Here is an 18,949-nt window from a genome sequence, read left to right as displayed (position 1 = left end):
GACGTTAATGAAACTGCCTAACAATAAACCCACATAAGAAACCAAGAGCTCGCCCTCAATCATTCTACAGTTATAACATGATTGGGCAGGCACGCTGTTTATATTGTGGGAAAGCGGACAAGAAAACAGGCTGTCGAACACGTCACTCAGGTCCGCCTGAAGTCCGGAAGATTTTCGGGAGAAAATTTGTCCCGGGAGGTTTTCGGGAGAGGCGCTGAATTTCGGGAGTCTCCCGGAAAATCCGGGAGGGTTGGCAAGTATGTTTAAATTGGACATCAACGTCGTTCATCTCCAACGTTTAATTTGGTGTGCAGTGTAAACAGAGCCTTTATGAACGCATTTAGGCTTTTACTTTTGTCCTTAAAAATGCAGACTTTTGCAAACGCTGGCCAAGGCGAAGAGTTCCAAAACTGTCCGCCTCAGCGTATGCGTGCACACGGCACAAACGGAGACTCGTGATGACATCACTGTTGTGCGCTGTCATTTCCAATATAGTCAACAACACTGCCTTGCTGCGTGTTTGAACGTAAACACAACTATTTTCACTCAACATGGATAGAAAAGACGCATGGATATGATCGCTGTCGAACCTCCACCTGATGGGACAACTTTGACAAGCAATGCTTTTTGCTTTGTGTCATAAGAAATGTTTTTAATCCTTATTTAACGACAGATCATGGAGTTATTTACTCATGTTTGTCAGTTTGCACCGGCGTGAACATGCGTGCGTAAACCTAAAAGAAAATAATGGCACATGAATTACTGTATTGATGATTAAATGCATTATAATTCCACGGGGCACAAGCACTTAAACATTCAGGACGTTTCCTTGGCTCCTTGTTCGTGTGCACTGATTAGAAATAACGGACACTTGACTGCACATGTAACCATGGTGTTGATTAAGCATGTTATAATTCCACGAGTGATGGTATTCATAATGCTCTGTGTAAGTGCAGCTATAATGCATGTCAGTCTATCTCTAGTACCTTATTTTTCCGACTTTAAGGCGCACTTAAAATCCTTTCATTTCCTCAAAAAGTGCACCTTATACCTCAGTGCGCCCAATGTGCGGATTAATTCTGCTTGTGCTTACCGAACTCGAAGCGATTTTATTTGGTACATGGTGTAATGGCAGGTGTGACCAGTAGATGGCAGTCACACATAAGAGATACGTGTGGAGTCAATAAATGACGCTAGCAAGTACAGGTTGGCAAGCAAGCCCAAAGCTTTTGAGAATATAGAACATTGCACACGGCGCTCATAAATCTGCCAAAATGTTAAAGTACGACTTTGGTAAGCTACAAAGCCAAATCGCATGATGGATTGTCAGAGAATTACGACTACCATAGTCAGACGTACTGCGCTTCAACATACGGGTGTTGTTATGGTGTGTGTAAGGAGCCCATTAGCAGACATATTATCTGGAGTTTTGTTTCGTGATATTATTCAAAACCAAATGTTTTTTTTACGAAAACAATAATTTTTTTCTCCCAAGGTCACGAGTGTGAGTGAATTTATAAGGAGGGTTAACAAGCGCGAGCATCATCCAAACAAAGCCAGTTAAATGTCACCAATAAATGTCACCATATTATTTCTTTAAGTTGTTGGAGCCCTCACAGAAGCACAATGTCAAGACCTAACAGCTGGGTTCCAAAATGAAGTCACACATATTTGTTTACATTTTAGAAGAGGAAGCATGGCTGTGGAGTTGAACCTGCTGCATTCTAGTGGAGCGTGATGTTTCTTTGGCTCAAGACGGAGGAAAAATGCGATGAAAAACTGCCAAGGCTCTCACGCTAGCTTGATTCTGTGCATGACTTTACTGTAAATGTTACACAACATATTTTTGTATGTTAGTAAGAGTCACCCCTTCTAGGTGCCACTATTTTATAATCAACATTTAAAATGGCCTTTAAATATAAGTGTGTGTGTGTGTGTGTGTAGATATAGATATGTGTATAGATTATATTATATGTATAGATATATACAGTATATATATATGCATATATGTCCATATCTCTATATATATATATATACAGCGTTGGGTTAGTTACTGAAAAGCAGTAACTAGTTACAGTTACTAGTTACTTCATTTCAAAAGTAACTCAGTTACTAACTCAGTTACTTACACCAAAAAGTAATGCGTTACTGTGAAAAGTAACTATTTAGTTACTTCTTTTTTCTTTTTTTTTTAAAGCTCCAATTAATGCCCTTTTAGCCTTTATTTCAGTACTGTTATTGCACTGGAGAATAATACAATCTGTTGATCAACTTGACATGCATTTGCATCACTCAACTCTGCTAAGCAATGTGGTCGACATACAACACACAAAGACAAAGATTTGTTACAAAGGCCAATTTGTTTCTGGCCAGAACAAATTGACAAAACTATTTTAAATAGCTGCAACATAACATACATAAGTAACAAACAGCATAATAACAGCATAGCTGTAAAGCAAGAAAGGCACACACTACATACACAAAGTCTAACCAGGCATTTTCTTCCTCAAGTAATTCTTATACAAAATCATGTCTGAAACCCAGAACACTACACATTTCCCCAGTTTTAGTTTAGGGATAAGGAAAGATTGGCCTGGCCCACTAGGATCCCTCTTTATGTTTGTGAACTTTATAGTCTATACATTTAGAGTGATGTGATAATCAAACACTCTAGAAGTCTAGAATGAAAGAGTATATAAGAGAATTGACAGCAACGTTCCCTCTCAGGAGCGCGCATGTGCAATTGCGCACTGCTCAAGCGTCCTCTGCGCACGGCAAATCTATGCCATGCACAAAATCAAATAAAAAAATAAGCGCATAACAATTTTCGACACGACACGGACACGACAGAGAAAACCGTTTTCGTCATCATTGTTCAAATATTGTAACGTCTGTCGAGACGCTTTGAGGACATGAATTCCATCCATCAATTTACTGAGCAAAACTCTTTACTGTCGGCCATAAACACATCACCAAAACATTAGTAAAAAAAATGATATCTAGCAAAACTGGTCATTTTCTGCAGTACAAACCAGAACAAAAGCAACTTTGTTATATCAACAGCAGCCGCTCGCTCTCTCACGTGCGCCAACACTTGCACATATGGCACTTAGCCAGTGATGCGTTTACAGCCACACAAAAAGTCGGACAACTCCAACACCACACATAAAGTGTCATTCCAGGTCGTTACACTATGATTTACCAATCAAATGTGTGCTTATTCTAGTGTCATTTATTAGGAATCTTAATTTATAAATATTAATCATTAAATGCTGTTAGTATATTAAATAAATACTAATAAAAATATATTTTTTACAAACAGGAAGTTGCAGGAATGTACACATGATCCCCTGCTTACATCTCATTGTGCAACATGTGAATGTTTTAATGGGAACTAAATGCAATGTCTGAAAGGGGTACAAATTATTTCCAAAGCAGGACCTCCACCCAGACAAACAATACAAGTACACAGTTCATGAAAAACAATATTTTTTGTTATTGTCATTATAAGTGGGCCTAAACACTTATATTAGAAATGGAAATGACTGCTGTCATTTGATTATAATAATAAGAGAATGTTGTCTGTCTATCTGTGTTGGCCCTGTGATGAGGTGGGGACTTGTCCAGGGTGTACCCTGACTTCCGCCCGAATGCAGCTGAGATAGGCTCCAGCGACCCCGAAAGGGACAAGCGGTAGAAAATGGATGGATGGATGGAGATGTAAGTTGTTATTTAGTGAGGTTTGGGACAGGTGTGCTGCTGGTGTAGCCACAGTGTGCACGTCTAAAGTTGCTCACATAGACTCCACTCAATGCTCAGGGACTTTTTGCGTTTGCTCCCACATGAACAATTAGAGGGAACATTGATTGACAGAGTGTGTACCTTCTGAGAAGAGGCAAAGTTAATCCTTAAATGGTGGAGGTGAAGTGGCATCAGAGTCTCTGTCTCTCTTTACTAGCTTCGTCGAAGCATGTTGCTATGTAGCTTGTTTCAGCAGATTTGAATTGCTGTTTTGGGCAGTAGATGGCATCTTTGATCCAAAGCACAATTTACATTTAACTAAAATGTTATTTTCTTTGTGCTCGACAAAAGAAAAGTAGTGAAAATATCTCCATGTTAGCAAACTCGACGATCAGACACGCCCCCCCCCACACTCTCGCTCCCCACACTCACACTCAGACACACCCACACAGAGCGCATGTCTCTCTCCCTTCTCCGGCTTGTGACACAAGAAGAATCAGCTCAGCGCTCCGATAAAACACACTTTATACTACATAAAAAGTAACGTAAAATAACGCAGTAACGCATCATGTAGTAACGGTAACTGAGTTACTGAATATAAAAAAATAACGCGTTAGATTACTAGTTACCGCCGAAACTAACGGCGTTACAGTAACGCGTTACTTTGTAACGCGTTAGTCCCAACACTGTATATATATATATATATATATAGAGATATGGACATATATAGATATACAGTATGTTTAGATAGTTCTGTGGTCAGATGAAACAAAAATTGAGCTGTTTGGCCACAATACCCAGCAATATGTTTGGAGGAGAAAAGGTGAGGTCTTTAAACCCAGGAACACCACCCTACCGTCAAGCATGGTGGTGGTAGTATTATGCTCTGGGCCTGTTTTGCTGCCAATGGAACTGGTGCTTTACAGAGTAAATGGGACAATGAAAAAGGAGGATTACCTCCAAATTCTTCAGGACAACCTAAAATCATCAGCCCGGAGGTTGAGTCTTGGGCGCAGTTGGGTGTTCCAACAGGACAATGACCCCAAACACACATCAAAAGTGGTAAAGGAATGGCTAAATCAGGCTAGAATTAAGGTTTTAAATGGCCTTTCCAAAGTCCTGACTTAAAAGTGTGGACAATGCTGAAGAAACAAGTCCATGTCAGAAAACCAACAAATTTAGCTGTACTGCACCAATTTTGTCAAGAGGAATGGTCAAAATTTAACCAGAAGCTTGTGGATGGCTGCTAAAAGCACCTTATTGCAGTGAAACTTGCCAAGGGACATGTAACCAAATATTAACATTGCTGTATGCATACTTTTGACCCAGCAGATTTGGTCACATTTTCAGTAGAACCATAATAAACTCATAAAAGAACCAAACTTCATAAAAAAAAATGTTTGTGACCAACAAGTATGTGCTCCAATCACTCTATCACAAAAATAAAAGAGTTGTAGAAATTATTGGAAACTCAAGACAGCCATGACATTATGTTCTTTACAAGTGTATGTACACTTTTGATCGCGACTGTATACACATACACATATATACACACTTATATATATATATATATATATATATATATATATATATATATATATATATATATATATATATATATATATATATTTATATACATACACACATAAGTATACACACACATAAATACAGATACACACACATATATACTTATACATATACATATATATATATATATATATATATATATATATATATATATATATATATATATATATATATATGTATGTGTGGGAAAAAAATCACAAGACTATTTCATCTCTACAGGCCTGTTTCATGAGGGGGGGTACCCTCAATCGTCAGGAGATTTTAATGGGAGCATTCGCATACCATGGTTTATATAGGGCACAGAGTGGGTGGGTACAGGCTGGCCTAGGGGCGTGGTGATTGGCTCATGTGTTACCTAGGAGGTGTTTCCGTCTATGGCGGCATGTTGTTACAATTTCGCTGCGCTTGTTGAGGGATGACAGGTCTGGACGGTAAATAATAAACAGTTTCTCTTTCAAGCATAGGTTGCATCTTTTATTACCACTATTGTAAGGTGTGCTGGATGCAAGAATTTGCCATGTTATTGAATATTCAACATTATTGTCTTTGAGGTCCCAAATGTGTTTGCTGAGTTCTGTGGTATTTCGCAGGTTTTTGTTCCTGAAAGAAGCCTTGTGATTGTTCCATCTGGTTTTGAATTCTCCCTCGGTTAATCCTACATATGTGTCGGATGTGTTAATGTCCTTGCGTATTACCTTAGATTGGTAGACAACTGATGTTTGTAAGCACCCCCCGTTGAGAGGGCAATCAGGTTTCTTTCGACAATTACATCCTTTGTTGGTTTTGGAGTCGCTCTGTCTGAGGGCCGACGGCTCATTTGCAATTGTTTTGTTGTGGTTTGAGATGATTTGTCGTATATTGTTCATGCAGCTGTAGCTCAATTTAATGTTGTTCTTGTTGAATACTTTTCTTAGGATGTTGTCTTTGGGAAAGTGTTTGTCAATCAGATTGAGGAATTTGTGTCCAATGTTCGTTGAGACGTTTTTGCTGTATGGGGGGTTGTACCAGATGATGTCGTTCCGTTTTCTGTTCTTTTTTGGCTGGTTTCCTGGCGTGGGTTCATAGGTGAGGGTGAAATTGTATCCGCTTTCATCAAGGGCTTTTTGGTACGGGGGGGTTGCTTGGTCAAATTCAGCTTTGCTAGATGACAGCATCGATAGCCTTTTATTGATTCCGGTAGGTATTCTTTTCGTGGTGGTGGGTGGGTGGTTGCTGTCATGGTGCACGTATTGGAGTGTTGTGTTGGGTTTCGTGAATGGTTGGTAGCTGTTATTTCTCAGGTTGAAAGTGACGTCAAGGAAGTTGACGGTTTGCTTGTTGGCTTCAATCGTGATCCGTAGGCCGTTCTCTTTGAAAATTTGGCATATGCGCTTCTTGGTATTCTCGCTGCTCCTTGGCGAGGCGCGACACACTGCCAGTCCGTCATCACGGTAAATACCAAGGTTCAGATTGAGGCTAGCGAGCTGGGAGAGGAGGAAACTCCCAACGAGTTCACACGTTTCTGCTCCGTCAAAACTTCCCATAGTGACGTCAAATGTTGCATTGTTCTTTTTTTGCCATGGTGTGCTGTTGTGGATGATCAACTTCCTTGACGTCACTTTCAACCTGAGAAATAACAGCTACCAACCATTCACGAAACCCAACACAACACTCCAATACGTGCACCATGACAGCAACCACCCACCCACCCACCACCACGAAAAGAATACCTACCGGAATCAATAAAAGGCTATCGATGCTGTCATCTAGCAAAGCTGAATTTGACCAAGCAACCCCCCCGTACCAAAAAGCCCTTGATGAAAGCGGATACAATTTCACCCTCACCTATGAATCCACGCCAGGAAACCAGCCAAAAAAGAACAGAAAACGGAACGACATCATCTGGTACAACCCCCCATACAGCAAAAACGTCTCAACGAACATTGGACACAAATTCCTCAATCTGATTGACAAACACTTTCCCAAAGACAACATCCTAAGAAAAGTATTCAACAAGAACAACATTAAATTGAGCTACAGCTGCATGAACAATATACGACAAATCATCTCAAACCACAACAAAACAATTGCAAATGAGCCGTCGGCCCTCAGACAGAGCGACTCCAAAACCAACAAAGGATGTAATTGTCGAAAGAAACCTGATTGCCCTCTCAACGGGGGGTGCTTACAAACATCAGTTGTCTACCAATCTAAGGTAATACGCAAGGACATTAACACATCCGACACATATGTAGGATTAACCGAGGGAGAATTCAAAACCAGATGGAACAATCACAAGGCTTCTTTCAGGAACAAAAACCTGCGAAATACCACAGAACTCAGCAAACACATTTGGGACCTCAAAGACAATAATGTTGAATATTCAATAACATGGCAAATTCTTGCATCCAGCACACCTTACAATAGTGGTAATAAAAGATGCAACCTATGCTTGAAAGAGAAACTGTTTATTATTTACCGTCCAGACCTGTCATCCCTCAACAAGCGCAGCGAAATTGTAACAACATGCCGCCATAGACGGAAACACCTCCTAGGTAACACATGAGCCAATCACCACGCCCCTAGGCCAGCCTGTACCCACCCACTCTGTGCCCTATATAAACCATGGTATGCAAATGCTCCCATTAAAATCTCCTGACGATTGAGGGTACCCCCCCTCATGAAACAGGCCTGTAGAGATGAAATAGTCTTGTGATTTTTTTCCCACACATACATATATTGCGCTCTACTACGGTATCGAGCACTATTTTTTGGATAACCTTATTAAGACATATATATATATATATATATATACACACACATATATATTATAAATATACACACATATGTATACACACACACACACACACACACACACACATAAATGTGCACATATTTACAGATTTACAGACACACACACACACACATATATATATATATATATATATATATATATATATATATATACACACATATATATTATAAATATACACACACACACAAACATATATATATATATATATATATATACATATATATTATAAATATACACACACACAAACATATTTATATATATATATATATATATATATATATATATATATATATATATATATATACACATATGTATTATAAATATACATACACACAAACATATATATATATATATATATATATATATATATATATACACATATGTATTATAAATATACATACACACAAACATATATATATATATATATATACATATAATAATAATAATAATAATAATGGATTAAATTTATATAATATATATATATATATATATATACACATATACATATATATATATATATATATATATATATATATATATATATATATATATATATATATATATATATATATATATATCCAGCACCCCCCACAACCCCAAAAGGGACAAGCGGTAGAAATGGATGGATGGATGGATATATATTCCTGCTTTATAAAAAAAAACAGTAAATACAAAAGGTTGTATTTACTAATGTAGGATAATGAAATATACTTAAAAATAAAACAACCACACACAGCACCCTTGAAGAAATTTGAGAAATGTTGCCGCATGCTCTGAATGGTAAAAAGTCGCCCCATCTGATGGATGATATAAAAATTTAAAAAAATTTAAATTTCGGAACAAACAAAAATGCCTTAGTTTTTGTTCCGACACATGAAGTATCAAAAGTGTCGTGTTCAATGAGATAAATTCCAGAAAAAAACAGGAACATGATCTGGTAAATATGAACTGTTCCGGTTCAAATGTATTGAAGTTTTCCCTTTAGACTTTTGGCTCACATGACATTAATTCCTTTTGTTCCGTTACTGCTTCTTTCTCTACCTGCAAGCTGACGGCCATGTCTTGAATAACAATAATAGATATAATCAAACCTTGTATAGACCTCCTTTAAGCACCCACGGTCGGGCTATGATAGCATCTCATTTGCTGCAAATAAAGCGGCATCACCGCTCGGCTATATTTCTGTCTGTATTTAGAAATGTGCCTGTGCGTAATCAAAGCTTAAACAACCACAGACAAGAGTCGCTCGTCTCGCTGTCTGCACATCCAACCACTTTTCATTAGAGCTCAAATACAAAGCTTTTTTTAACTCGACTTCCTCCTCCTTGTTGGCTTTATTAAAAGTCGCAGAAAACAAAGTTGCCTATAAAATAGAGTGCCGTGCTAGGATTTGAATTGTGATTTTTGACCCGTGCATCCTTCATACAGACATCAGATAGATTTCGAGCATTATTCAATGAAAAATTCAAGACAATTACTACTTTTTTGTCACAGTATATCGACATGAATATTCATAAATAAACGGTTTGTCTTTAGTAATAAATTAAGAAAAAACTCTAAATAAAACAACAAATAATTAATTTTTTCGAAAAACACAAATCAAACTAAACAGCATAACGTTTTTCCCGATGCCCTGACTCACCACCATAAATTCCAGAAATACTAGCATTCCGATAAAGTTAGCATGTGTCAAGTACCAAGTTATTTGACTATGCAGTGTACGGCTGCAAAATTAGCTAAAACAGTTAGCATGCTAACACTTAGCATGTGTCATGTCGCAAGTTATATGACTGAGGTGTATGGCTTCAAAATTTGCTGATTAAGTTAGCATGCGTTAAGTACCAAATCATATGACTCTGCAGGTATACTTCTGTAAAATGTGCTAAAAAAAAGAAGAAAAAGTTATCATGCTAACAGTTAGCACGTGTCAAGTCGCAAGTTATATGACTGATGTGTATGGCTGCAAAATTTGCTGAAAAAGTTAGCATGTGTCAAGTATGAAATCATATAACTCTGACGTATACTGCTTTAAAATTAGCTAAAAAAAAAGTTATCATGCCAACAGTTAGCATATGTCAAGTCGCAAGTTACATGACTGAGGTATATGGCTGCAAAATGTGCTAATAAACTTGGCATGTGTAAAGTACCAAATCATATGACTCTGCAGGTATACTTCTGTAAAATGTGCTACAAAATTTGTTTTTATCCTGCTAACAGTTAGCATGTGTCAAGTTGCAAGGTTGCAAGTTCTATGACTGAGGTGTATGGCTGCAAAATTTGCTGATTAAGTTAGCATGCATTAAGTACCAAATCATATGACTCAGAGGTACACTGCTGTAAAATTTGCTTTAAAAATGTGTATCATGCTAACAGTTAGCACATGTCAAGTCGCAAGTTATATGACTGAGGTGTATGGCTGCAAAATTTGCTGATTAAGTTAGCATGTGTCAAGTACAGAATCATATGACTCTGAGGTACACTGCTGTAAAATTTGCTTTAAAAAAAATTATCATGCTAACAGTGAGCATGTGTCAAGCCGCAGGTTAAATGACTGACGTATATGGCTGCAAAATGTGCTAATAAATTTGGCACTTTTCAAGTCCCAAATCATATGACTCTGTAGGTATACTTCTGTAAAATTTGTGTAGCACCCCTACTGTAGGATAGCAGGTTAGTACAACAATTAAGATTTCTAGGTTCTTGGCTGTATAATTGAGAGACTCGCAATGAGACGTTACGTACTTAGTGGACCACAGAACAACTGCTGGCAAATTTATTGCACAATAATAAACGATAACACATGAACAGTGTGCTTTTTAAATTGAAAATACCCCCCAAAAATAAAATAAAAATAGACCTCTGTTGCAAAATTCAAAAGTAGCAAAATAGAAGAAATGTCCTTTTTAAATTGTCCTTTCAAAAAATACAATCTACCCGGGTAGTAATAAATTGAACACTGTCTATATTCCTTTGTTGGGAATCCTTAGTTCTATTGTAATCTGTTATTCCATACTGATTCGGTTCGATACTTGCGACTCTGATGGTGGATCAGTTCAGTTATAGATCACTGCAGAGTGTGGAGACCGATGCAGCTGGCCACACCACATCCAAACGCTCCCTCTCCGCAGACTCTCACTCACTGGGACTGGCTCGCCATCATAACTCAAGTCCAGCTTGGAACCAGACTTCAGGATCATACAAAAAACCAATCTGTACATAGCAGTACAGAATGTAATCAGTTAGAATACTCTTTTTACTCTTAGTTCTCTTCCATATGGTACCATATTAACTTCAATTTTTAAATCACTAAACACAGTTACTCATTTTAACCATTTAGTCATGGACATATGAATACTGGTCGGTTCACACTGTACTCCATATAAGTCTGTAAGACTTTAACAGCAGCATCAAATCATGAAAACTATAGTAGCTTCACTTTTTACTTAAGACTTCAATGAATGAAATGAGTTACATCCATTTAAGGATTTTTTTACCTTTTTATCTTTAAATTATGAACTGTGAATTATCACTTTTTAAACCATCACAAAATAAAATAAATGATTATTTAACTGAAATCACATTTTGGTCATCATGTATTATAATGATTATCATTTTAACTGTATCAATTTAATAAATGAAATGTGTCAACAGTTCCCCTTTAAGCAGCATGACAAGGGTGCTTTTAGCAGCATTGGAATGAATGCAGCTTCTCTGCTCACTGCATAAGGCTGAACACAGTAACATTAAATATACATCTCTTTTACACAAAACGAAAATACAATAAAGTTATCCAACTGCAACATGCTAACATGTCACAAGGCATTCTTTAAATACATCATATTACTCCAATTGGTTTTGTACATCTTAACTCTGTGTCTTGTTATCAGACTCCTCTCTTTAGCACTAACAGGATGCTAGGCTAACAGCTAACAGACTGTAGGCCTCATTTACAAAATAACACTTACTGGAGTTCTCAGCAGTACAAAACACAGCAATCCAACTCCCCCTGGGACCAGGCTATCTTATGCTGCTTTTCCAACACTCGGTTTGAGAATTGACAAGTATTTTAACGTATAAACCTTGTCTTTGCAACACAACGAAATGACTCGTGCCTTCACTGTGACGTTCAGTGAAGGAATGCCGGGAATGACAAAGGTGCATGCGACCTCTACTGGCCAACATGTGAATAACGTGCTGCGTGCATGCATAATTAATTTAACCCTGTAGTGACCACATGACTTTGACAAATCAATTTTAACATTTTTTAATTTACAATAGTGACTTTGGCACACCATAGATCAGAAATTAATAATAGGAGAATATATTCGTGACACTATATTTCCATATGGGTTACACACTCCCCCCTTAAGTCAGCATGAGTCCCTTCATGTGCTATAACATCTTGACTCAAATTGCTATAACCTCATGACTGTCGTAGTCACCTAAGGAAATGAGTGCGTGATTGAAACTGTCTAAAAGTCTTTGAGCAAAAGAGATGAGGGGTTTACCCAACTGTGGGTAGTTCAATCGGTCTGGTAGCTGCCGTGACCTAATAGATCGGCGTACCATATTGCCTTCCCCACAGTCATTAGGTAAGTCGGTTCCCTCGGCTTGATTATCCTGAGCTTCTGGAATTTCAGTGTTATTTCCCGGTTCTCCATTTTCATTACTCTCCAACTGGTGATCTCCAACCACTTCAGGAAATTCCTTTTCTTTTTCAACTGGCAACGCAGGCTCATTACCAGCAGAGGACTCCACTTGTGACTGGGTTTGTAGTGTCTCGCCCACTTCCTTTTCTGTGGGAGGATTGTCAGCTACAACCAGCTGTTTAGGGATGTCATAGACCTTTGTAAACCTCTTCTCAGTGAGAGCTGAGGTTTCCTCGGGAAGGACTGTGTACTCCTCTTCAGACTCAGAACTTTCCTCTTCTTGGATCTGAGGAGAACTTTGTCTTGTCCTGGGACGACGAATCGGCCTTGGCTGATTGGATTCCTCATCCTCGACTTCAACCAATTGCCCGCACGGCAGCAGAAGATCCCTGTGTAAAGTGCGAACTGGACCATCTTCATCCACTGGCTGGACCTTGTAAACAGGTAAGTCTCCCATCTGTTGTAAGACACTGTACACAGCGGACTCCCACTTGTCAGCGAGTTTGTGTTTGTTCCTCAGACGGACATTTCTCACCAGTACTCTATCTCCCATTTCAAGTGTGGACTCTCTGACTTGTTTATTCCACTGCTGCTTATTCCTCTCAGCAACTTTCTGGGAGTTTTCAATGGCTGTTTGATAACTCTCCTCGAGTCGAGACTTGAGATTTCGCACATATTGGGAGTGAGATACTGGTGTTCCTTCCCTGACGGGTAGGTTGAATGCAATATCAACTGGAAGCCTGGGTTGTCTCCCAAACATTAACTCATAGGGACTGAACCCGGTGACCTCACTTCTGGTACAGTTGTAGGCATGTGTTAGTGGTTTAACAAAATCACGCCAGTGACTCTTTTCTTTTTCTTTCAGAGTACCCAACATACCAAGAAGGGTGCGGTTGAACCGCTCAACCGGGTTTCCCCTCGGGTGATAAGGACTGGTTCTCACTTTCTTGATACCGGCTATAGCACACAGTTCTTTAATAGTGTGGGATTCAAAATCTCTTCCCTGATCACTGTGCAGGCGTTCAGGAAAGCCGTAGTGCACCAGGAACTGCTCCCACAGACACTTCGCAACAGTAGTAGCTTTTTGGTCTTTCGTGGGTATGGCTACCGCGTATTTTGTAAAGTGGTCTGTGATGACCAGAATGTCCTTGGTATTGTGGGAATCAGGCTCCAGTGATAGGTAGTCCATGCAGACTAATTGCATTGGCCTACTTGTCTGGATACTGACCAGCGGTGCAGCTTTCTCAGGCGGAGTCTTCCTCCGAACACACCGGCCACAGGTTTTGACCTTGTGCTCAACATCCGCAGCCATTCGTGGCCAGTAGAATCTTGTCCTTACTAAGTCAATGGTACGGTCTATGCCCATGTGTCCCATGTCGTCATGGAGACACTTGAGTACAGTGACTCTGAGGGACTCTGGAAGAATGAGTTGATAGATTGTTTCCTCTTCACATTTTCGCTTCCTGTACAGGAGACCGTCTCTCATCTCAAGGCGCTTCCACTCCTTGAGCATCAGTTTGAGTTCAGGAGAATTAGGACCAATGCTCCGAGGTACTGGGCCTCCAGATTCCAACAGATGAATAACATGCTTGATGGCAGGGTCAGCTTCCTGTCTTTCTCGGAGGTCATCCTCATTGAAGATGGGTACCGTCACATGACCTAATAATTCTTCATCACTGTAGATGTCTGGAATAGCGTCGGCGTTGAGAGCTAGAGATTCAACCAACGTGATGGAAGGTAAGTTGTCGGTTTCTCTTATCATGTGTCGGTGACATAGGGCTGTAACTACATCTTCGGGTAAGTTTAGATGGTCAGGTGACGATGATAGATGATGTGAGGTGAATTGCTTTATTCTCTCTCTTTCTTCCAGTGAAGCGTCATCATCAACCAGCATTCCATGCGGTCGCCTGGAGAGACCATCGGCGTCTTGATTGCTCTTTCCAGCCCTGTACTTGATGTTGAAATTGAACGTAGAAAGGGCTGCTAGCCAGCGATAACTGGCAGAATCTAGCTTAGCTGAGGTGATTATGTAAGTTAACGGATTGTTATCCGTTACCACAGTGAAGTTGTTACCATAGAGATAGTCCTGGAACTTCTCTAGGATTGCCCATTTTAAAGCTAGAAACTCCAGCTTGTGTGCTGGATATCTTGCCTCACTAGATGAAAGGCCCCTACTGGCATAGGCGATGACCCTTTATTGGCCATCCTGCTCTTGGTATAAAGCAGCTCCTAAACCAGTAGTACTGGCATCTGTATGCAGTGTATAGGGGAGCTTTGCATCTGCGAACCCCAGGATGGGAGAAGATGTGAGCTTCACTATGATGCATTCAAAAGCGTCCTGACAAGCAGGTGTCCATCGTTCTGCGAACGGCTCTTTTGGATTTAAATATTTCCCTTTACATGTCGTCATCTTCTGGCCTTTTCTGAGAGGTGGATAGCCAGAAGTGAGACTGTTTAGTGGCTTTACTATTTTAGAATAGTCCTTGACGAAGCAGCGATAATAGCCGGCGAAGCCTAAAAAGGACTTCAATTCTTTTAGGGTCTGTGGCCTTGGCCACGTTTTCAGTGCAATGACTTTTTCAGGATCTGTCTCGACACCATCTCTTGAGACAATGTGTCCAAGATAACGTACAGACGTTTGAAAGAATCTGCACTTCTCGGGAGAGAGCTTGAGACCATATTCTCTTAGCCGTTGGAGGACATGCAGAAGCCTGGCCTCATGTTCCTCCAGGGAGGCAGAGAACACAATGAGATCATCAAGAAAGACAAGCACCTCTTTCAGGTTAATGTCACCCATACATTTTTCCATTAAGCGCTGAAATGTACTCGGCGCATTGGTTATCCCCTGGGGCATACGGTTGAACTCCCAAAACCCCAGGGGACAGACAAAAGCAGTCTTGGCTTTGTCACTCTCGTCCATACCAATCTGGTAATATCCGGACTTGAGGTCCATCACAGAAAACCACTGTGACCCGGTGAGGGCGGAGAATGCTTCTTCGAGGTTTGGTAATGCATAAGCATCCTTTATGGTTTGCGTATTCAACTTACGGTAATCGACACAAAGTCGGACATCACCGTTCTTTTTCTTTACAACGACTATGGGTGACGAGTAGGGTGACTCGGACTCCCTTATCACACCAGCTTCTAGCAGTGTTTTAAGGTGTTCCCTCACAGCCTCATAGTCATTGGGATGTATGGGTCTTGAACGCTGTTTAAAAGGCGTCTCTCGTCCTTGAGCTTTATACGATGCTTGACTTTGGTGGCATGACCAAAATCAAGGTCATGATGTGCAAACACATCAGAGTAACCATTTAGTTTCTCTGTGACTCTGGTTTTCCATTCCTCTGGTAGAGGAGAATTGCCGAAGTCAAACGTCAGGGTGTTGTTTGTGGACTGATTTGTAGAAGCGGTTGCACTACAACAGTTCACAGTATCTGCATTCTTGTCAGATAATGGACTTTTTTCAACAATCTTATCAGGAACATGTAGTTCTGCGACAACACTGTTTTTGGGTAGTGTTATGTCATGGTCTGTCTCGTTTCTCAGCCAAACAGCCAACTTGTGCTGAGGCTGCTGGGGCAAAGTGACGAGGCAACAGTCAACGAAAATGCCACCAGGTAAGACAGACTTTCTTGGCTGCTCCAGAACTGCCAATTTCTCCGTATTTGCAGGATTGACATTGACCTGGCCTTCCACAAGGACGTTATCATGTGCAGGAATAACTTGCTGTGGTTTCCCTTTGAGTGTCATTAGACCTATTTGCCCAGTGCTCTTTAGCTTTTGTCTGAATTCAAGTGCACTGAGGATTTGTTTGTAGCCATGAACAGTTGAAGTGGTCTTTTGAGTGTTGTGTTGGCACTCTTCATCATATAATACATCAAGTAAGTTGGTCCCTATTAGAACAGGCAGGTCAATGTTGGAGCGTTGATCAGGGACAACTAATGCTAGTGTGTTCACTTCAGGTGCAGTGTCAATAAACTCCTTTGGCAACCCAATACAGACTTCTACATAGCCCAAATATGGGACGGACTGACCATTAGCACCTTCCACATCAAGAAGATTGAATGGCTGGATAGGCTGTTCTGACAGGTGTTCTGTGTAGAATGAGTTTGAAATTGTGGTCACCTGAGACCCTGTGTCAAGAAGGCAGTAACACTTTACACCTGACACAGTCACATCACTGATGCATTTGTTGCCAATTAAACCTTTTGGTATTTTAGATTGGTGCTTTGTTCTGTGGGAATAACTTGAAACATTTTGTTTGGAGCTGGTGTTAGTCTTTGTTCCTGTTTGCTCCTCAACAGGAACAGAATTTAAAAATCCTGTTTGCTTTGTTCGTCCCACAGCTTTTGTTTCTCTTTGAGTTCTTGGCGTTTAGCCTCAACAACCTCCGGGTTGGGCTCGTTGGGACAAGCTGGCGCTATATGTCCATCTTCGCCACAGTTAAAGCAATACCACGGTCGTGGTTTCTTTTTGCCTCTTCGGACAGCCTCTGTCTTAGGCTCCCTTTCATTGGGTTTCTTTGGTTTAGCTCCCTTGGAGGTAGCCTTTGTGGAAGATTCATCCACGGACGCTTTCAGGTTTGCCAACTGGGCTTGAAGTTGTGCAAGTTGTTTTTGTATTTTCTTTGTACTCTCATTATAGTTGTCCTTTACTGCAGCGGCTGCTATGTCCCTCTCATCTGTATCAGAGTTGTACACGTTCACATTATTAGACTGCACTTTAGCTTTGTGAAATCCAACATGTTGCTTCATACGACGAGATCTGGCAGCCTGCTTGTCTTCCTCCGTCCTCACTAAAAGCAACAACTCGGAGAACGAGGGTGGGGCATCCTTCTGCAGTTGGGACAGCTGAAGATGTGTGATTAAACTATTGTTGAAACATCCCCTGCAGAACTGTTTCAGCAGTTGCCGGTCTGCGTCGCTGGCAGGAATGCCATTCCTCTTGACTACTTTGCTCAGTATTGACTGGAGGCGATGTAAATAAGCGGAAGCCTTTTCACCCGGCTCTGCGTCGGTAGTAAGGAATGCTGCAAATAGCTCATCAGCATCATCCACAGTACCGTAGGCTGAGTCAAGAACATGCAAATAGTCACGTGGGCTCGACTGGGGCTCAAGATGCTTTATAACATTTACAGCTGGAGGAAGGAGACTTTCTACAATCCTTCTGACCACTTGCTTGTCAGGGATTGTGGTATCGCTGAAGTAGAACTCGACATTACTACGCCAAGTGTCATAATCAACTTCCAGGCTGGGGCAGGGAGTTTTCCCAGAGAAAGGCCTCAACCTGGCATGGTGTGTTGACGACATGTCACTGCTCTTTACAATATGCTCCACGACCATTCTCTGCACCTCAGGTGTGTTAATTTGGTCAAGTGGTAGCTGAAAGGGTGATCTGGCACCACTAGGCAGGGTTTGATTAAGTGGGGCCGCATTCATATTTAGAGTGGACTGAGTTGGGGTCTGGGCAAATGCTGGTTCAACTCCACTCTTGTGAGGAGTAGACGAGGGGGTTTGGTGCTCAACCTCCTCATCTCGTTGAGCTGGCCGGCTTTCTTGAATTCTGGCCAACTCCTCTCGCAGGACCTTTTCAAAGTCTGTGCCACTCAATTTTGCAATGCCTTCAAGCTCACACAGGTAAAATTTGGTTATGTTTGAACCTGCATTAGCAGCATAAACACTAGATAAGAGCTGCACATAGTGTGTAATTTTGTCATCTGAAGAAGGTCTGTTATATGGTAAATCACGTGCAAGAACACTAACACCTTCCCCAGATTTAAACTCAACAATAGCAGAATTTGGGAATTTAGCATCGGAACTGTCAATTTTAACCACTCTTTCAATGGACCCATATTGATTCAAAAAGTCAAATACCTCCTCATCTACTTCAGTACCAGACATGCCACTGACCAGTACTGAACTGGGTACCTTAATGTTTTCAGACTTAATGACATCCATATTTCAAGTGTAAAGTCAGAGGTATTACAAAAATTGTGAACAAACGTTGCCAGAGCTGTTCTGTAATGTATGTACAGTATGAATTTGGAATCACAGCGCTCCTGGCTGGCTCGCCAAGTGTGTAGCACCCCTACTGTAGGATAGCAGGTTAGTACAACAATTAAGATTTCTAGGTTCTTGGCTGTATAATTGAGAGACTCGCAATGAGACGTTACGTACTC

The 18,949-nt window shown here is 40.4% G+C and overlaps 1 protein-coding gene across 1 annotated transcript; it reads right to left on the bottom strand.

Annotated features, from left to right (window-relative positions):
- Positions 1-10,879: 10,879 nt before the first annotated feature.
- LOC140676702 (uncharacterized) lies at positions 10,880-14,867 on the bottom strand. The gene is made up of 2 exons (XM_072911835.1): positions 12,088-14,867; positions 10,880-11,332 (listed from the first exon to the last, which is right to left on the bottom strand). The coding sequence occupies exon 1, from the start codon at positions 14,663-14,665 to the stop codon at positions 12,530-12,532; it is 2,136 nt and encodes a 711-aa protein (XP_072767936.1). The 5' UTR covers positions 14,666-14,867; the 3' UTR covers positions 10,880-11,332; positions 12,088-12,529.
- Between the last annotated feature and the right edge of the window lie 4,082 nt (positions 14,868-18,949).

The sequence above is a fragment of the Nerophis lumbriciformis genome, linkage group LG29 (genome assembly GCF_033978685.3).
Source record: "Nerophis lumbriciformis linkage group LG29, RoL_Nlum_v2.1, whole genome shotgun sequence".
NCBI lineage: Eukaryota > Metazoa > Chordata > Actinopteri > Syngnathiformes > Syngnathidae > Nerophis > Nerophis lumbriciformis.
The sequence above is the reverse complement of the archived record's forward strand: the minus strand, read 5'-3'. Positions and strand labels throughout refer to the sequence as shown.